General features: G+C 41.7%; 2 protein-coding genes across 48 annotated transcripts in view; one reads left to right on the top strand and one right to left on the bottom strand.

Annotated features, from left to right (window-relative positions):
* Fbxo36 (F-box protein 36) overlaps positions 1 to 1,102 on the bottom strand; it is a 60,647-nt gene extending 59,545 nt beyond the window's left edge. The window contains exon 1 of the mRNA NM_025386.3: positions 975 to 1,102. Coding sequence (NP_079662.1) covers positions 975 to 1,070 — 96 coding nt within the window. The 5' untranslated portion in view covers positions 1,071 to 1,102. The remainder of the gene's footprint in view (positions 1 to 974) is intronic.
* Trip12 (thyroid hormone receptor interactor 12) overlaps positions 1 to 21,185 on the top strand; it is a 128,816-nt gene that overhangs the window by 9,062 nt on the left and 98,569 nt on the right. For 29 of the 47 annotated variants that reach the window (XM_006496429.3, XM_011238654.3, XM_030249293.1 and 26 more), the window contains exon 1: positions 1,402 to 1,714. The exons of 1 other annotated variant lie outside the window; for it this stretch is intronic. The gene's annotated coding sequence lies outside the window, so the exon portion shown is untranslated. Of the gene's footprint in view, positions 1 to 375; positions 461 to 626; positions 710 to 1,360; positions 1,715 to 1,829; positions 1,920 to 2,125; positions 2,333 to 2,416; positions 2,552 to 7,520; positions 7,619 to 21,185 lie in introns of those variants that run through there. 17 more of the 47 variants (XM_011238673.3, XM_011238672.3, XM_030249180.1 and 14 more) reach the window with 15 other exon arrangements.

Below are 21,185 nucleotides of genomic sequence, written 5' to 3'. Positions count from 1 at the left end.
TGTTTTACAGGTAAAAGAAATTAGTTTGTTACTCTTTTGTTTAAGGGCTCCAGGAAAAAGATGGGATAATCAGTGCCTAGACTCAAATAAACACAAGGTTTTAAACTTACTTTTATAGGAATATGGCCTACTTAAAATATGGGGTGCATGAACAGCTAATGACCAGGATAAGCTTGGCCAGGAAGCTGCTACGTGTTCAGCGGACGCCCAGCTCCACCAGTGCATTTCACCGGCACAACACATTATCTGAAGCCCACCCCCTGACAACCAAAACACTTGGAAAAAAAAAAAAAAGCCCCCGGGGTTACTTTACTCCAGCGATAACATAATCCGGCTTCTTATTGTTGTGGAGCAGATGTCATGATGGGTGGGGCTGATGGGCTGAGCAGCTGAAACATTTTTTTTTTGTATCCCCTGCCCCCCCACACACTTTCAATGGGATAGAAGAGGCTCCAACAAGGTAAGGGGAAACCCTTCGGTCAGCCATTCCTTCTAAAAAGAGGAGTTTTGGTGCGGTAATTGTAAAGGCCGAAGCGAGAGGTTCTTGGGGATTAAGTCCTACTCTGGAAGAGACCGTCCCTTTCTCCCCCTGCCGGCTCCTCCTCGGGACACTTAGCTGAGTCTTTCTTTCCCTCCTTCCCACGCTGAGGTGAGCGGCACGCAAGCAGGGACGCCTGTTTGTCTTCGGCGCGCGGAGCGAACGCAGCGGGTAGGAGGCCGGGAGGCAGGAGGGGGAGCGGACGGCATTTGTGGGGAGACAAGGAAGGCTCGCCAGGGACGAGCCCGCCTTGGGGAGAGAACGGACTCTCGGGCCGCCGAGCAGAGGTGACGAGGGAAGATCTCTGGCTGGGAGCTGAGAGACGCGGCGCTTCCGGCAGGCCACGGTGGCTGTTTGCCTGGAGCGGCCCCCATCGGGTGGCCCTGCTGGGCGGGGAAGGGGTCAGGAGAGACAGGAAGCTATGGCTCTCACTTGCCTGAGTCCGGGTGATCAACAACTGGTAATAGTCTTTGCTCGGCGCTGGGCCTTGTCCTACAATTTCAAACAGAGTCTCCGGCAGCCACGACGCCATCTTGGGACGCCACCGCCGTCGCTAGGACAACCAGGAAGGGGCGGGGCTTGCCCGGGGTCAGGGGGCCGCAGCCTCACTTTAAAAACGAAGTCCGCTTTTGAGTTTTTTTTTTTTCTTTTTCCTTTTAACTTGGGGGTGATGGTTTCCTTTACCAGGGCTTACAAGGAACCCTGCTTTGTGAAATTTCTCCAGTCAGGTCCTGGGTGACCCGAAGTGGAATTTAGTTCCTGCTAGCGCGGAGGGGCGGGGGTGACCCCAGCGGAGGGATACCAAGTGGAGCGCTCTCAGTTCCCTTCCTGGTCCCTTGGAGGGATCGGAAGGAGACTGGAGGCTACTCGAAATCTCGAGTTGAACGTTGCGGAGGGAGGGGCGACAGGATGCGCTGTCAATAGGGAGCGGGGCTGGCCCAGCGGAGGAGCCCGCCGGCCGAACCCTCAGGACAAAGTAGTCCGCGGCTGGAGTGGAGCGGACGGGGAGGGAGGCGGCGCGGACGGAGGCGCACGGCGGCGCGGTGCTGCGGCTCAGCTGATAATTGAAGGGACGACAAGCCGCCGCCGTCGCCGCCGCTGGGGGGGGTGGGGGGAGCCAGTGGAAGTTGCCGTCGCGCCACGGAGTCCGGACCGGAGACTTTGGGGCCTAACTAGGTAATTGGGACGCCGTTCCGAGCGGCGGGGGGGTCGGGGCTTTGGGGGAGGGGGCTGACGGGGCCGGGGAAACCGGAGCCAAAAAGTCTCAGGCAGCGCGCCCGTGTCATCGTAGCGACTGAGCTCCGGGCTCGACTGGCTGGCTGGCTGGCTGGCTGGCGGCGGCGGCGGCGGGGCCGTGGAAGGAGCAGCCCGAGGCTGACGGGTGAGGCGCTCGAGCGGGCCCGCGGCCTGAGGAGCCAGGGCCGATCGGCTTGGTGGGGGGGAGGGGGCTCCGAGTCCCTGCTCCGGCCTCCGGCGATGAGCAAGGCCCTAGGCGGAACCTGGGTAGGGCGTGGGGGGTCTGGGGGAGCCCAGCGGGGGCCGGGAGGGGACCGGAAATGGTCTTTGGAGCCTGGAGGGCGTCTAGGAAGGGAGAAAGTGGGGGGCCGGAAGTGCAGGTGGGGGGCGTGAAGACGGCAAGGGTTCCCCGGAAATGGGACGGGGGGCCCGGAAACAGGGAAAGGGAGGCGCTGAGCTGTGGACGGCCCGGAAATGGAAACTAGGGAGCAGCTCGAGTGACAACTGTTGTGAGGCGAGGGTCTGAGGAGGGAGAGGCGGGAGTGACTTTGGGCCGCGGTAAGGGTCTTCCTGCTTGGGGCGGGGGGCGGTTGGGGGCGGGCGAGCCGGGCCGAGCCGGGCCGAACCGGCGCGGGGCGGCTTTTCCAGCCGGGGAAGTCGAGGCTGAGGGAGGACGAAGACGCGCCGAGCTTGCAGGGGCCGCGGTAGAGGCCGAGGAACTTGGCTGAGGGAAAGCAGGCTCCTCTAAGAGGACTAGCAGGGGAATAGGACGGAGAGGTGAACTGGGACTTGGGGGGAGGGAGGTGGGACAATTGTCACCCCAATCGTATTAACATTCAAAGCGACTCAGGCGATTTAATATGTGTGGATTACATAAAACCTATTACACTGTTTGGCCGTCAGTTCAACTCTTGGGCCTGTCGGGTGGGTTGCATGCAGAGAAGTTTTTACAGGGATGTTCAGAAAACGAAGGTTTTAAGACCCAGTCTTCTGTCTAGGACTTCCATGGAATAACAGCCTTCATTAGTTAGAATGCAGAGACATTACTAGAATTAAAAAAAAATGCAGGTGGTGGTGGTGGTTGCTAAATTACATCTTGTAACTATTTTAGGGGGACGTGAGGGAATTGATCCGCGGTGAGAGGAAAATGGGAAGGGGCGGCTTCCCACCCAGATTTGTTTCTGTTAACGCGTTTTAGCGTGTCTCGTCTCGGAGAGGTTTTAGTTTTAGCTTCTGGGCTGGGCTTTAGTTTGCTGGCTCCGTTAATTGGGGGCGGGGATGTTACTAGGTAAACGGGGAGTGGGGGTGGGGTGGGGGTTGGGGTGGGGGGCGGTTGATAGCGCAGTGACTCTGTTCTGAGTGGTCTAACCGCTCTCCTGTCTCCCTAGCCTGAGCTCGCGATCTGGCCTGGCTGCCAAATCACCAGATCTCCAGGCATTCTTCGGTTTGTAGGCCACAGTGGTGTCTAACTTTTTCTTGCTTTCGAATCTTATTTTTGGCATCTAATTTTTTTTTTTTAAAGACTCAGCAAGTTGAGGCTTAGAATCTCATCTCTGAAAACAAAACAAAAATACGAGGTAGAAAGTTGATTGAGTAGGGTAAAAATGATGCTGGGAACAAAGGTCTCAGTTGTGTTAGAAAAGAGGCAAGAGGCCTTGTATATGTGGCCTTGTGTGTGTTGCGTTTGAAGTTACAAGTTTATGGATAATAAATTGTGGAAGGCATTACTGGAGTCTTATTTTCTTAGGCTTATGCAGTTACTAAAGTATTACATTTTAAGACTATTTAACTTACTCCTAGTTCCACTTAATCGTAGTTCCATGTTTAGTTCCAGAACTGGTATGTTTTTAATACATTGTAGCTTTGTATATGACTGCTTTTCTACGAATGGACTAAGAATTGCAGAACTGTAAAGATTGTTTACATCTGCTCCACTGTTTCAGTGAGTAGTGTTTGAGTCGGCTCAGCTGACATTTAGTTTTTCTCTGGTGAGGCTATCTGAGAACTGTTTGCAATCGCAGAGAGTGCTATTGTAAAATTAGCAAATACTAAAAATGAATGGGAGTCTAATAGAGTAGACCAAGGTGCTTTAACTGAGAGAAGTAATTTTTTTTTAACTTAGTAAAAAATATTTCCAAGAAGATATTTAAACATATCCCGAAACAAATGAATTATTTTGGTATTGAATTCCTGAAATAAAGCCGAATTAAAATACGAAAACAAATGACTTCTATTGAGAGCTTAAATCAGTGCAGACATTCCTACCAAACTTCTGTCCAGTGCAGCACTTAACAGTTTTTAAGGGACTACTAGGCCAAGCCCTTTCTCTGCCCTTTTGCTTTGCTTCATTTTTCCTCAGTCCTTTCTGTCACCTTTGCCTTTAGTTTTTTTCTCTGTCTCTGGTCCATCCACTGGATACTGTCCCAACTTTTTTAGAAGAGTCCTTTTGTTTTTCTTAATCTCAGTCTCCATTTTCATGTCATCCTTTTCTTTGTCCACCAAGACTTTGTTTTCCCTGGCATTGTTTGGGTACCACCTGTTATCTCCTTAACATCTTTTCTTAAAGCATCACTGTCTTATTTTTGAGAATACTTTTAAACATGTTGTGTTCTTTTCAGGCATTCTTTTTTCTCTTCAGCATGAATCTCCTTTCTACTTCATAAGCTTTCCCTTCAAGCATAGCACATGTAGGGCCAACTGAAACCATTTATTTAATTTTTAAGACAGGGTTACCCCTGCTTAGCCCTGGCTGGCCTGGAACAAAGATCTACTTGCCTCTGGGATTAAAGGTGTGTACCCTGGCAAGGGGAGTTAATTTTGGAGTGATATTTACTTTTATTCCAATTGTATATATTAGCTGGTTAAGGTTTTATGGCTCTAATTTATTATTTTTGGAAAAATCTTAAGTGTATATTATTTTATGTGTATGGGTGTTTCGCCTTCATGTTATGTTGTGTGTGCTTGGTGTCCACTGAAGCCAGAACAGGGCATCAAATCCCTTGGAACTAGAGTTTATAGACAGTTGAGAGTCACTGTGTGTGTGCTGGGAACCCCTGTTCTCTGGGAGAGCAACCAGTACTCTGAATTGCTGAGCCATTTTTCCTAACCATTTAATTCTATTTTAAAGAGACATCTCTATGAAGAAGATACATCACTGATTTGAAAATTTATTTATATATATATATATATATATATATATATAAATTTTTTTTTTCCAGTTGGTGGTGGTCTACCTTGAACCAGTTCCTTAATCTATCTGGTCTCCATTTTATCCCTAATGTGAATAGGTGATGTTTTTTCACTGATGGTTTTGGAAACCCAGCAGATATAATGTTAGTGGGGGAAAAAAAAAATCTCCAGCCACTAAAGAATAGTTTGTGTTAGAAAATTATAATAGATGTTAGTGGTCCTTGTCTGTGAGAGTTGATATATTTATCTATTTTATGTATATGTGTATGTGGTCTCCAGACACACCAGAAGAGTGTATCAGATCCCATTACAGATAGTTGTGAGCCACCATGTGGTTGCTGGGAATTGAACTCAGTATCTTTGGAAGAGCAGTCAGTGCTCTTAACCACTGAGCCATCTCTCTAGCCCCAAAGAGGCTTTATAATTCTTTATAACTAGAAATTACTACTTAACTAGTCATAGAACTTGGACCCAAATGAAATTAAGTTTTACCTAGGTTTGCGTTAACATTCTAGTTACTACTAAAGTATCTTATTCTTTTTAGAGAAACTTCAGACTTTTTTTTTTAGATTTATTTTCAAATTTTGTGTGTAAATGTGTTGCTTGATGTGTACAACATACCATGGGTGCCTGGTGTCCACAGAGGTCAGAAAAGGGCTTTAGATCTCTTGGGACTGAAGTTAAACATGGTTGTGAGCTCCCATGTGAATGCTAGAATTTGAACCAGGGTCCTCTGCAAGAACAAGTGCTCTTAACCACTGAGCTTTCTCTACAGGGCATCCTGTGTTCACATTTTTATTACTGGCAGAATTTGTACCTATTCTGGTTTGTGGCTCCCATATAACATATATACTTTTGTTTGTTTCTTGTGGCTTTTTTTTTTTCTTTCTTTGAACTGCTAGGATCACCAGTTGACATTTCAGTGTCCAAATCTTGGTCTTTTGTAGAATCTAGGGACCTTCTTTTTCTAGTGGATGAGTAAGGCAGTGGTCATTTTATTTGTTCTTATTGTTCTTATTTATTATTTGCACAGGTAGTTAATTTTTGAAACAGGGTGTCATGTAACCAGGAAGACCCCTAACTCATGATCCTCCTACATCCACCTCCTAAAATCCTGGGATTATAGGCATTCTGTCACACTGGCCTTCCAGAGGTAATTTGATGACTCAAGTGTTGTAAATATCAACCTGACTTGCATTTTCCTCTCATTTAAACCAATAGTAGCCAGAGGATGGAATAAACTTAATTTCACCCCTTCAACTTACTTTTTAAACTACTCTCTCTGCTGGTTTTAGTTTTTGGTTATCTGTATATGGTTCACTTTGGGATTATAATGGATTACTTTTTTTTTGTTTTGTTTTTTGGTTTTTCGAGACAGGGTTTCTCTGTATAGCCCTGGCTGTCCTGGAACTCACTTTGTAGACCAGGCTGGCCTCAAACTCAGAAATCCACCTGCCTCTGCCTCCCGAGTGCTGGAATCAAAGGTGTGCGCCACCACGCCTGGCTAATGGATTACTTGTTGATATGTGTTGCTTTTGCCTCACTTTACACTGTGGCTTTCTTCAGACACACCAGAAGGAAGACATCGGATCCCATTACAGATGGTTGTGAGCTACCATATTGTTGCTGTGAAGTGAACTAAGAACCTCTGGAAGAGCAGTCAGTGCTCTTAACCACCACTGAGCCATCTCTCCAGCCTGTGTGTAGTTCTTAACAAGCAATGAAAGCTTTGTGAACTAGTAGTTCTTTACGTTATGTACCAGTGCTGTTCTAGGTGGAACTTTGTACATAGTGCATACTTGACTGTTATTTGGTGGTAAATAGATAAGTATATTTATGGTGGACCATTTTCTTTTTAAGTAAAGTTTAATTTGACTAGCATATTACAAAAGGTATAGTTCTTTAAATCTAATGACATTGATAGTTTCAGAATAGCTGAAAGGTGACTTCTTAGATTGACTTCTTAGTCTTTATTTTTCCCTGAGACCATTAGATTTTTATTTTCTTGGTGGTGCCCTTAGTTTCATTGAACTAAGAATAAAAAGATTTATGATTTAGGCTTATCTGCTTTGCTTTGAGGTCAGATTCTCCTACTTGTGCCTCTGTTGAGATTAAAGGTGTGTGCAGCACCACCACCACCACCACCACTACTACCACCACTTGGGGAATCTGTTGGTGATAGTTTTCTGGTTTTGCTTTAAGAGCATGTTCTAAAGTTGGGCATGGTAGTTTATGCCTTTAGTCTCAGGAAGAGGCAGGCAGATCCTTTGAGTTCCAACCTGGTTTGCATAGTGAGTTCCAGGACAGTAATGCTGCATAGTGAGGTCCCAGATTAAGGAAGTCAAGGTCACCCTGGGATCATACACTGCCTTAGAAAAATCATCCCAGTTGCCTGCTGCTGCTCTTAGTTTTCTGGACTGAATGAATGGCCATTCTGGCTTTTGGGGGGGGGGGGGCGGGGTTCTTTGAATAACCTTGCAATTCTTGGAACTCACCTGCCTCTGATTACAAGAGAAAAAGCTTGAGTTCTAGTCCTAATTTTTCTTTTTTGATACAGGGTTTCTTCTCTGTGCAGCCTTGATTGTCCTGGAACTAACTATGTGGATCACACTGGCTTCTGAGATCCTCCTGCTTCTGCCTCCTTTGAGATTAAAGGTGTGTACCCCCACCATTTGGCAGAAATAGATTTTTTTTTTATTAAATTAAAATTTATTATTTTTTGAGACAGGGTCTGTGTGTGCTGCCATATGGTTACTGAGAATTGGACTCAGGACCTCTGGAACAAGAGCCAGTGTTCTTACCTGCTGAGCCATCTCTGTAGCCCCAATAACATATATTTTAAAAAAAAATTTCTTGAAAATGTTTCTAGGCTTGATGTTTTCTAGCATTGAGGCGCCAGACCCTGAGTTCAAGGCCGTCTGGTAAGTTCCAAGGTCATGAGTTAGTTCCAGGTCATCAAAGGCCTTGTCTCAGAAAAGACAAACAAAAAAGTTTGTTGAAGGAAATAAACCTTGTAGATACTATAACTATGCATTATAACTATGCATGAAATGCTTTTATTTGGAGAGACAAGGTTTAATTTATATATATATATATATAGCTAAACCAATCTCAAATTGCCCAACTTCTTGCCTCTCAAAGTACCAGTGTGTTAACCTTGTAGCTTGACTGATTATTTGGGCACAGTATTTTGCTTTTTTTAAATTCTTGAAATTATGGTCTTAGTTAAGGTAATCTCATCCTCCTGTGTAGTACGTACTACAGTTGTAGTACCAGTAGAGCAGGCCTAATAATTGATCATTTAAAGCCAGAATGTTTTGGTATGATACAAAAACTTAGTTTCCCCCACCAGTTTATGTTAATAATTCTCATCATCTTAGTTTTTTGTTTCTTTTTAGAGGGGATGCATTTATTTCTGTAAATGTGGTGGTGTTGCCCTTACATTGATTTTTGAAAGATATTTATAAACTGAAGTATCTTTAAACGAACCTTCTAGACTTGAAGTTAGAGCATTGGAGTTATAGAATTTCAGTGTGTATTTGGTCACCTCTTTTGCTGTCATGACTAGTGAGTTCTGCCTTGACTTAAATTCTTGCCCATTGGGTTGTGGGTAATACTCTGAATAAATAGATGTACCTTGTACTGTCTTAAGATGAACTCAGTTTGAAAGGCTTTATGATGGTAAACATCTGATGGCCTAGAACTCCACGTGAGTTTTCATAGCCTATCTGTAATTTACTGTTGAGTTGTAACTTGAGCTGTTTTGTGTTCTTAAAGAGAAGGTTCAGGAAGATCATATGGAGTACTCCCCCCTTTAGTTTTTTCCTCCCAAAGTAAGTGCTTGTAGTTGTCTTGTAAACATATAGAAGTGCACAAGTATGCTAACTTCTTTTTTTTTTAAGATTTATTTATTTATTTATTATATGTAAGTACACTGTAGCTGTCTTCAGATACTCCAGAAGAGGGCATCAGATTTCATTACGGATGGTTGTGAGCCACCATGTGGTTGCTAGGATTTGAACTCGGAACCTTCAAAAGAACAGTCGGCGCTCTTAACCACTGAGCCATCTCGCCAGCCCCCGTATGCTAACTTCTGACTTGAGTCGTCAGTTGTTTTTTGTTTTATATTTTTTTAAATAACTTGTAAGTATCCTTGCTCTTGTTTTGTCCCCCATCATGTATCATTTTATTTAGATGTGTATGTACAGTTTCTTCTAATAGCTTCTGGAAGAAAGTCTTTGTTCTCCTATTGCTTTGCTGTAGTGTACATTCCATTTTATGTAATTTGTTCTTCTTAACGCCCCCCCCCTCCCCAGTGCTGGGGATAGAACCTAGGGTTTGCTTTTGCTAGGCAAGTGATTGCTCTGCTCTACCACTCAGTAAAATTTTGTGGTAGTTCTAACTTTTTTTTTTTGAGACATAACTTCTCTGTTTAGCTGTCCTGGAACTCTGTAGACCAGGTTGGCCCTGAACTCAGGGTTGCCTGCCTATTAACCCCCACTCCCCCAGCACTGGGATTAAAGGTGTGCACTAACACCACTCTTTAACTTCTAAACTAGGTCTTTGGTGCATTGGTACCAGTGCATGTAGATTTCTTCTTTCCTGGAATCTTCTTCCTCTTTACCTTACTATTGTGATTCCCCCCCCCCCCCCCCTTTTAATGACCCTGTCTTGTTATATAATGTAACTCAAGATTGCATACAAACTGATCCTCCTGCATTGTCTTCCTGAATATTTGGATTACAGAAATGTTCCAGCATTTACTACTAAATATATGACCTCTCCTGAATATAGGTACTAGGCTGACCTCAAACTCACTGCATACACTTCTGCCTCCCAGTGCTGGGGTTAAAGGTCTGTACCACCCTTCCTGGCTGTTTTAACTTTTTAAGGAGTTGTTGGCTAGTGTAGAGGATGTGAATTTTTCAGTTATGTTTATTTAAATCAGCTAGATTTCCTCCTCTTCTTTCTTTTTGATGGTGTTTTTCTGAAAAAAAAAAAGGGGGGGGGGCCTTATGCAGCTCAGGTTGGCTTGAAACTTCATTATGGAGCAAGGATGACTCTGAACTTCTGTCTCCAGGTCCTGGGGATTGGATTACAGGCATGTATGTGTGTGTGTGTATGTATGTATGTATGTATGTATTAAGATAGGGAAGACCTGATCCCTGCCTCTGATCTTCTTGCCTTTAACTTCCCTAGTGTTAGGATTATGGGAATGAATCACCATGTTTTGTTTTATGCTGAGGATTGAATTCTCAGGGCTTGGGCATGCTATACCAACTGAGTTACATCTGCAGCCCACTTGAAGGAATTATTAAGGCATAAGATAGCTTTGGTTAAATTGATTTAAATTTAGTGTTACAAGCTTATTATTTTCTTAACTAGATAACAGTTTATCAATACATATTTATCCATTGTTTTCTGTTTGTCAGCACTGCTGAGAGGAATATAAAAGGTACCTAAAACAGTGTGTTCTTAGAGTTTTGTTATTGATCATTTAGTTGACACAGTTACTTGGAGTTACTTGGTCATGTCTGGCAGAATTTGTATTTAGTACATGTGAAGGTCTAGGTTTAATTGCCAGAATCCCAAACTCTTTCCCAAATGGGAAAACAAAACAAAACAGAATTATATAGGAATACAGTATTTATCATAGAACATTATTCTATAGGTATCTTTTTTTTTTTCGAGACAGGGTTTCTCTGTGTAGCCCTGGCTGTCCTGGAACTCACTTTGTAGACCAGGCTTGGCCTCAAACTCAGAAATCCACCTGCCTCTGCCTCCCGAGTGCTGGGATTAAAGGAGGCGCCACCACCGCCCGGCTTGCAGAAGAATTGTTAAGTTCGGGGTCAGTCTGGGCTATATAATCAGTTTGAGGGCAGCTTGTGATACAGAGAAAGACCCTGTCTTTTAAAAATACTTAATATTTATAGGGATATGTCTGGTGTCCCTGAAACTGTATATAGCTAGTTGTAAGCTGCCACGAGACTGCTAAGGATCAAGCCTGGTACTCTGAAAAGGGAGCAGTGCTTTTAATCGCTGAACTATACCTAGTCCAAGACTCTGCCTTAAACAATCCAAAGTAAATAGGATAAAATCCTGTTGTAAATATATTCACTTGAATTAAGATGAAGAGATGGCCTGAAGAGACTGTCCAGCCGTTAAGAACACTGACTGAAAGGACCCAAGTTCAATTCTCAGCACCCACATTGCAGCTCACAACTTGTCTTAACTCCAGTTCCAGAGGGTTTGCACCCTCACACAGACATGTAGGAAGAACACCAATTCACATAAAAATAAATCTTAAAAAAAAAAAGATAAAGGGGAGGGCTAGAGGTGTCTAGCTTAGTAGGTCCTTGGTTCTATTTTTGTGCCCAGCCTGAAATAAAAAACTTTCTGAGTGTGGCTAGAGAGATGGTTAAGATTAAGAGCTCTTGTTCTTCTAGAGGACCTAATTTAGGTTCTAGCACCTAGATTAAGTGGCCATGATTATAACACCAGCTCTCAGGCTTTTCAAGGTCTTTTTGTCCTCCTCAAGGCAAGATTTCTCTGTGTAGTCCTCACTGGACTCTTTAGAACAGGCTGGCTGAGGCCATCTTAACAGCCTCTTTGGGTCATCTGCACTCAAGTGTACATGCCCAGACAGATACACATATGTCTATAATTAAAGCATAATAATTATTAAAATAAAAGACCTGCGGCATCAACTAGAATGCTAGGCAGATACTTTAAAACTTAAGTATTAAACTGGGTAGAATTAGCTGGTAAGGGGTGGCCCATGTTTTTAATCCCAGCACTTGGAAGGCAGCGGCAGGCGGATTTCTGAGTTCTAGGCCAGCCTCGTCTACAGAATGAGTTCCAGGACAGCCCAGGCTATACAGAGAAACCCTGTCTCAAGAAAAACAAAACAAAACAAACGTCCAAAAAACTGGGTAGAATTAATTTGTATTCTAAGGTAGCATTTTTTAAAGATTTATTTTATATGTATTGGGTATATCTGTGTGTCACATGTTTGTGGGTTACCATGGAGGCCAGAAGAGGGTATTGGATTCCCTAGAGCTGGAGATATAGTACAAGCAGGTGTGAGCCACCTAATACAGGTATAACTGAAAAGCAGTAAGTGCTCTTAACCACGGAAACAAGTCTAACTCCAGAAAGGTATACCTTTTTTTGAGAGAATGGAATCCAGAGCTTTGCACATGCCAGACATGTCTTATGTGATCTGCCTTCACTAGTCAGTCCCTTGAGTACTTTTTAAAAGTTCTTTCAGCCGGGTGTGGTGGCCCACGCCTTTAACCCCAGCACTTGGGAGGCAGAGGCAGGAGGATTTCTGAGTTCGAGGCTAGCCTGGTCTACAGAGTGAGTTCCAGTACAGCCAGGGCTACACAGAGAAACCCTGTCTCGAAAAACCAAAAGAAAAGTTCTTTCTATAGTACTTAAAAACTACTGAGTGAGCAACAAAAATCAAACATTAGGTCTTAAAGCAGTCCTCAGAACTAAAACAAAACAAAAAACTGAATAAATGGTAATTGAATGTGCTAAGAAAGCTTAGACTAAAAGGACATCTGTGGCTGAATAAAGGACTGATGGGAGTTAAATAGTTAACCATCTCTTTTTGGTTTTTGAGACAAGGTTTCTCTGTGTAGCCCTGGCGGTTCCTGGAACTCACTTTGTAGACCAGGCTGGCCTCGAACTCAGAAATCCACCTGCCTCTGCCTCCCGAGTGCTGGGATTGAAGGCGTGCACCACCTCGCCCGGCTCTTATTTTTTTATTTTTTTTACGATTTATTATTATTACATGTAAGTACACTGTAGTTGTCTTAGACACACCAGAAGAGGGTGTCAAATCTCATTATGAATGGTTGAACCACCATATTGTTGCTGGGATTTGAACTCAGGACCTCTGGAAGAGCAGTCAGTGCTCTTAACTGCTGAGCCATCTCACTAGCCCCTAACCATCTCTTTCTTATTTATGAAACATTTGAAGTTGGTACCCAGAAATGGAACAAGAAATGTTCAGTTTTCAGGTCTATTTTTCCTCCCCTTTGAGATGGCTCTTACTATGTTGCCCTGTCTGGTCCCATTTGTAATTTGAAAGAATCCTCCTACCTCAGGCTCCAGAATAGCTGGGGCTAAAGATAGGCACCACCTGTCCCAGATACACCTTCATTGTGTTTATATCTTTGATAAAATTTAGCCACAAAATTCAGTGTCTTTAAGTAAATGAAGCAGTTTCATAAAAATAATAGAATGGACTCCATAGGCTCCTATGTATGAATACTTACTCTCCAGTTACTGGCACTGCTAAGACAGTTGCTTCAAACTGTGGATCTTGACCCCTGAGGGGGTTGTCAAATGACCCTTTTGAATATCAGATGTTTATATCATTCATAACAGTAGTAAAGTTACAGTTATGAAGTGGCAATAAAGATAATTTCAGAAAGAACTGCAATTTTTTTTTTTTTTTTGAGACCGGGTTTCTCTGTATAGCCCTGGCTGTCCTGGAACTCACTCTGTAGACCAGGCTGGCCTTGAACTCAGAAATCTGCCTGCCTCTGCCTCCCAAGTGCTGGGTTTAAGGGTGTGTGCCACCACTGCCTGGCAATAATAAAAGTCTTAAGAGCAGTTTTATTTTCCTTTCCAGTTCATTTAAAATTCAATATATATTATTCAATTATATAATTTTCAATTATTGAATATATAAAATTGAATATATATATATATATATATGCATGCACGGGCATGTGCCTTATAAAGGCTAGAAGAGAGTGTAAGATCCTTTGGTTACAGGGAAATCTTAAGTAACTTCAACACAGGTCTGACTCTTATGTGGTTTCATACTATAATACTCTGCTCCATTTTCATAAGTTTGAACTCTACTAAATAAGGTACACTTATTTAAGAGTTCTGTGGCCTCAGGTATGGTGATAGGTAAGCATACTAACACTGTGCCACACCCCAAGCTTGCAGATGCACTAATTAGTTGCTCCTTTTATGTACAATAAAAGTGATCCTAGCAATTTTATTAAACACAGGCCCTAGTCTTTCTTGGCTATATTGTGTAGGCTGTCTTGGAACAGTGTAAAAATCCTACAACAGGATTCTAAAACTGAGAAATGGCTTAAATTGTGCCTAACAAATGGAAGCAAAAGCTTGTGGTCGTAACCAGTGAGTGTACTTTCAGCACTAGGGAAGCAGAGATTGAAGGATCACTCTGAATTTGAGGCTAGCTTCATCTGTATAAGAGTTGGTTCCAGGAGTACGTGTTTGTTTTGAGAGAAAACTTTCAAGTAGCTCAGACTTTGGCCCTCAAAAGTAGATCTTTCTGATCTTTTCTTAGCTTCCTGAGTTCTAGCATATTTTTGATTTTGATGACAAGGTTTTGAACATAGCTCATCTTGAACTCACCTCCCATATTTCTCTTAGAGTGCTATGATCATGTCTCATGGTCTCCACTGTATTCTTGTAGGCTCTGTTGATTGCAGGTTGGTTTTACTTGTACTTTGTTTTGTTTTTCCTGTTTTTTGTTTTTGTTTTTGTTTTTGTTTTCTCACTATATAGTTTCTGTTGGGCTGCAAGCTCACTCCAAAGTCCTAGAAATCTGTTTGCTTGTCTCTCCCTTCTGGGTTCAAGGTGTGGGTTAACACACTGGGCCTGATTTGGCTTGAAATAGCAAAGGTGCTATCAGTGTAATTTCATAATTCAACATCATACCTTTTGTTTGTTTTTTCCCCTGAGAAGGTTTCTCTGTGTATCTCTGGCTGTCTTGGAACTTGGAGATCTTCCTGTCTTAGTGTGATGGAATTAAAGGCTGCCTTTAGAGTGCTGGAATTAAAGTCATTGGCCATCACTGGCTGGCTTCAATATAACACCTTGATACTGTTTGTTTATTTTGTGATATCAAATGTGGTCATGCACATACAACTTTAATCTTTTCTTTTAAAGATATATATATATATATATATATATATATATATATATATATATATATATATATATATATATATATATATATATATATATATATACCTGAGTACACTGTAGCTGTCTTCAGACACGCTAGAAGAGGGTATCAAATCTCATCACAGATGGTTGTGAGCTACCATGTGGTTGCTGGGAATTGAACTCAGGACCTCAGGAAGAGCAGTCAGTGCTCCTAACTGCTGAGCCATCTCTCCAGCCCAACACTGTAGCTTTTTGTGGCATTATGAAGGCTGCATAGTCCAATCTTTATAGGTTGTGTGAACTTTGGAATAAAAATTTGTAATGTGCATACTTTACCAATAAGATTCAGGAGAGGCTATGTAAAATGAATATGCAGTTTTAGGCTTTTCCTTTGTGAAGTATTTATTTCCTTTTTTTTTTTTTTAACCTACAATGGGAAACACAGAATTTCTCTGATCCATCATCCTCTGTACCACATCCATATGCATTTGTGACTTTTCTTTAGTAGATGGCAACAATTCAGTCTGAATTTTGAGAAAAATTAAGTAGCTTTAACTTGGAACAGACCAGCTTGCTAATTGTCAATTGCTGTTGGTTTCAAAAATACTTTCTAGAAAATTATATTGTTATATATAGAGAATACAACTCTGCCTTTTTGCTGTTGCTGCCTTGCCTTTTTAATTCTGCCTTCCAGTTGCTGCTATGAGGTAAGGCTTGGGGAATTTCAGCTTTGGCCGTGCACTGTAAGATAATCTGCTCTTGCCTCTTCTAACAGCTAATATTACCCTTCAGCTGCCTGTATACTTCAGGTCGTGGTACTTCCTTCTTCATCCCTAAACATTTCACAGAAATTAGAAGTGAGAGGAGTTAATGCAAATAGCAAAGTTCACCAGTGGAGTGGTTTTTTTTTTTTTTTTTTGGTTTTTTGAGACAGGGTTTCTCTGTATAGCCCTGGCTGTCCTGGAACTCACTTTGTAGACCAGGCTGGCCTCAAACTCAGAAATCCATCTGCCTCTGCCTCAGGAGTGCTGGGATTAAAGGCGCTCAGTGGAGTATTTTGAATCATCTAAGAAATTGAAGTTTAGTTTTGCTTGCTTTTTTTTTTTTTTTTTTTCCAAATACTGGGAATCTCTTACACAGGGCCTTAAAAGGCTTTAAAAAACGATATTGTATATATATTTACAGTAAAACACATAGGAGAGGCTTTAAGTAATATCAACAACAGTACATTCTTTTCAGCCCGTCCCTTTGGTTTCTTGCTTTGAGCATGGTAGTGGATATGGACTGCAGTCTTAGGAAGCTAATGTGGTAATGTCCCAGTGATAAAGGAATTTAAGTAGAAGAGGAGCCAAGGTTGGTCAGCAGTTTAAATCCTGGCTTCTAAACTACTAGCCACATAACTTTTGGTGAATCACTTTTGACTTCAATTTTTCCTTTTTAAAATGGAAGAATAATACCTTAGAATAGCTGGGAGTGGTGGTGTGCTTTGTAACTCTGATGTGTTAGGGTGACTTGCTCTTTTGAATCAGAGCTAAAATCCTGGATATTCTTCCGCTGAGGTCGACTTACTTAAGGTGAGGGAGTCTAAATTTGCTCCATGGTCCCACCTTTAGGCTGAAGGAACAACACTTAGGACTGTTATGAGGATTAATCAGAGGTGTTACAGTAATGTCTGTAACAAGATAAGTGCTTGAGTAAGCTATTATTGCTAGCTAGTAATTGTTCTTACTGATAGGAAAGACTTCTTAACATCTGAAAATACAGTGTGAAAAAGTAGATTTCTACTCATTTAAGAGTTGAGTGTCTTAGGGTAGTAAGAATATATCATTGAAGAGTATTGATGAAATCCTTAGGAAGATGAATTTGGATAATAGTTTTCCAGTTGACCTTGTTCAATTTAACTTTACATGTATATTAAGAAAAATATAATTGTCAAAATTGTTGAGTTAATTTTTTTCTTTTGTGTGGTATGGTTTGTACATTTCAGAGGACAAATTGTGGGAGTTGAGTCCACTGTGGGTTTTGGGCTTCCAACTCAGGTCATCTGGCTTGACAGCAGGCATCTTTGTAACTGCTGAGCCATCTTGCCAGTCCCTTTTTGGGTTTTTGTTTTTGAGATAAACACTCACTATGTGGCCCTGGCTGGCCTGGAACTCAGAGATCTGCATGTTTCTGCTTTCTTAGTACTGGGATGAACAGTGTGTACCTTGGCTTCTGGACCATGACTAGTTTTAAAATTTTTTTCTTTTATTTTTAAGTGTTTGACTACATGCATGTGTATGTATGCTTACCACGTTCATGCCTGGTGTTTTTGGAGGTCAGAAGAAAATGTCAGATTCCTGGAACTGAAGTTACAGATTGTTGTAAGCCATCATATGAGTTCTGGGAACTGAGTCCTTGCCTTCTGCAAAAGCTTCAAGTGCCCTTAACTGTCGAGCTATCACCCTAGCCCCCATGGCTAGTGATTTCTAAAAAATTATTTCATTTTATCCACATTGTGTGACTATGCCACTCGTGTGGTTGCCCGAGGAAACAGGTGGAGTTTAGTTTTAACATAAAACAACATGCATAAATCTTGAAAAACCAAGTACATCAATGTATTAACATCTAGCTCTCAGACTTCTGCTTGTTTTACTGTAGTAATGCTTTTCCTAGCATTTTTAAAATAGCATAGTGTAGTACAGTAGTTTTTAACCTTTTTAATGCTGAGACCTTTTTAATACAGTTCATGTTGTGATGACCCTCACCAAAAAATTATTTGTCTTAAAGGTTTAATTCATATATATGAGTGTTCTCTTTTCAAGTACACCAGATTCAAATCCCATTATAGATAGCTGTAAGCCACCATGTGGTTGCTGGGAATTGAACTCAGGACCTCTGGAAGACCAGCTGGAGCTCTTAACCCCTGAGCCATCTCTTTAGTCCCTCCATAAAGTTATTTTTGTTACTACTACATAACTGTAATTTTGCTACTGTTATGGATTGTAATGTAAATATCTATTTTGATGGTCTTAGGTGACCCCTGTGAAAGTGTTGAGAGCCACTGACATAGCATCTGTTCAAAGCAATGAGTGTAGAATGACTTTGGGTTGTTTGTAGCAGTTGTGATATACTGATATCTATCTGATTCTCTTGGTGCAAGGTTGAAAGTATAGTCTAGAGCTTTCTGCACAGTAGGCAAGAATTTTTAATTGCTGAGGTGTACCCCCAGCTCTTGAAAACAAAAAGCTCTCTTCCTATTAAGTTATTCCTTCCTTCCTTCCTTCCTTCCTTCCTTCCTTCCTTCCTTCCTTCCTTCCTTCCTTCCTTCCTTCCTAGTTTTATGCCAAAGCTTGCTGCTTTGGGCCTGAAACATTTGGCAGTAGCCCTTACCTCCTGCTATTCCAGGAATTAAAGGGTGGTGGAAGGGGGGGGGGGAGTTTTTTAGAAGTCATGTTCCCAGTAATTTTTTTTTTAAAAGCTAGGCTTCACTATCTATATGTGCAACCCCCACACCCCATGCCTTCCTACTTTGGCTCCATCAATGGAGTAGTCCTTGGAAGCTTCTGGATCTAAGTCCTTTCTCTAAAGTCGTTAAACTACCATCTCGATTCCTCAATATATGAGCCTGTGGGATAAAGTTAAGATCTCTCCTCTCAAGCAAACAAGCCCAATTGGTAAGAAGGCATAGGTAGGACAATTTTTATAAAAGTCATTGCTAGTTGTTGTGGTGGGACACACATTTAATAATTCCAGAGATTTGCCTGCTTATGTTCTTCAGTGCTGGGATTAATAGGTCATTTTTTTTTAAGTTTCCTTTTTGTTTTGAGATAGTGTCTGTTTCTGTAGTCACCTGACCTGATTCCTTCCTGGGATTAAAGACTTGTGTACCACCACCACCCAGCTAGTTTCTTACAGGTGATTATTTAACATGTTCATTGAAAAGCAAGATTAGATGGTAAATTGAGAGCCTGATACTTTGGGAGATGGAGGAAGAAAACAAATTGGGGCCAAACCTGGGCTAGTAAGACTCTGTCTCAAAGTCTGAGGCTGGTGGTACATAATTCTATGCTTCTGTACACATCTAGAGTTTCTGAGGTTCTTCTTTATTTAATACAATTTCTTCCTTAATTTGATTACTACTTACAAATACATGTCAGTTGGTTTATAGTACCTTTCGATACTCAAGAAAGGTTTGGCATTGATACTTGAGGAAAGGTTTGGCATATGATCTATTGACCCAATTTATTTAAAATAGATGTATCAGGTAAATAACGACAAAAAAACAGTGAAGATTTACTGCTGATGCAGTGTAATACTTTGGAACACAGAAGCAATTTCAGAGAGTAGAATACCACTTCTAAAAATTGGTTTATTTAGGCCGGGCGTGGTGGTGCACGCCTTTAATCCCAGCACTAGGGAGACAGAGGCAGGCGGATTTCTGAGTTCGAGGCCAGCCTGGTCTCTACAAAGTGAGCTCCAGGACAGCTAGGGCTATACAGAGAAACCCTGTCTCGAAAAAACCAACCCCCCCCCCCAAAAAATTGGTTTATTTTGTATTTGTGTGTGTGTTGAGGTAGGAGGGGGTCAGGCAAGGGTGGGTTCTCACCTCCATGTGATTCCTAGGCATTGAACTTAGATGGTCAGCCTTGGCAACAGTTGTTTTTTATTTTTTTATTTTCCTCCCACTGAACCATCTTTGCAGGGGCTCTAAAATACCATTTAAAAAACCTTAAGACTTCATTCATATGCCATATAGGTTATCCATTTAAGAGTAGTATTTTCTTATAATTTTAAATTGTATTACCATATCATCACTTTCTAGTTTTTAACGTTTTTTGGAGTGGGTGTCTCACTCTGTAGACCAGGCCTCAGGGATTTGCCTGCCCTGCTTCTTTAGTACTGAGATTAAAGGCCACTATCTAATTTAAAATGTTTTTTTACTTATTCAAACAAATCTGTACTTGCACTTAATTATAAAAATGACAGCTGTTGTGATAGTTCAGGATGCCTGAGTTTGGAGGTGGCCTGTACTGTTATGATAGATGGGGGTGGTGTGTGGGTGGGGCCTAGGGATGAAGCTCTGGTGGTTGAAGGTGTGGTTACTCACACATGTAATTCCTACATTGACTAGGCGGAAACAAGATAGCTAAAACTTCAGGGCTATCCTAGGCTACAATGTGAGATGGTGTCCTGGAGTAAAGAGATCAACCTTCCAGTCTTAAGTACAGATATTTAGAATGAGCTTTTTATCTATTATTTCATCTATATACTTAATCATCTGGGATTGTTAGGGAGAGTTAGATAATAAGTAAGAAGCATGTTATAACTTGTATACTATGGCTTTATCGATACAGTTTTATCAAGTCAAAGTATATAGGATATTATAGTCTTTGTTCTTGGAAGCAGTGCTGAGCTTAAGGGTGAGTAAGGTTTATGAGAGTATATCTGCATTGCTATGGAAGCACACAAAAAAAAAGGCTTAAAAATGGGGTGGGGGTGAGGGAAGGGATGCGTTTGCTAGAGTTATTTGCCAAGTGTGGTGGTATCTGTGTTTAGTGAAAATTGGAGCATGGCAATTAACTGAAACCAGTATTTCAGATACTCTTACCTATATCTTTTCTGTGTCTATTTCTTTTTTTTTTAAAGATTTATTTATTTATTTATTTATTTATTATATGTAAGTACACTGTAGCTGTCTTCAGACACACCAGAAGAGGGAGTCAGATCTTGTTACGGATGGTTGTAAGCCACCATGTGGTTGCTGGGATTTGAACTCAGGACCTTTGGAAGAGCAGTCGGGTGCTCTTACCTGCTGAGCCATCTCACCAGCCCCTGTGTCTATTTCTACTTTCCCTAAAGATACTTTTCTTTACGTGAATGTGCCATTGTAACATAAAGCTTGTTGCTTTATGGTTTAGAAATCCTTATAGCCTTGGGGAAAATCTTTGGTGAATCCATTGCACATCATTTGCTCGATTCTGAACCCCGATTTTTGAGTATTGTAAACATGAAGTATTGTCATATAGTATGTGAAAAATGTAAGGTTATTATTTATTTTTTTTGTAAATAAAACTTTGACCCTTTTGTTTGTGCTTGCTTTTCTTATTACTTGTAGGCAAGAGTGTTTTAAAACCTACTCTGGATTTCTTTTGTTCTCCCCCCCCCCCCCCCCCCCCCCAACAATAAGGTTTCTCTGTGGCCCTAGCTTTTCTAGAATTCTCTGTAGAGCAGACTGGCTTCCTAAGAGATCCTTCTGCTTCTGCTTCCTGAGTGCTTGGAATAAAGTGTGCTTTGC

The sequence above is a fragment of the Mus musculus genome, chromosome 1 (genome assembly GCF_000001635.26).
Source record: "Mus musculus strain C57BL/6J chromosome 1, GRCm38.p6 C57BL/6J".
NCBI lineage: Eukaryota > Metazoa > Chordata > Mammalia > Rodentia > Muridae > Mus > Mus musculus.
Note: the sequence above shows the minus strand (reverse complement) of the source record. Positions and strands in the feature narration are given on the sequence as shown.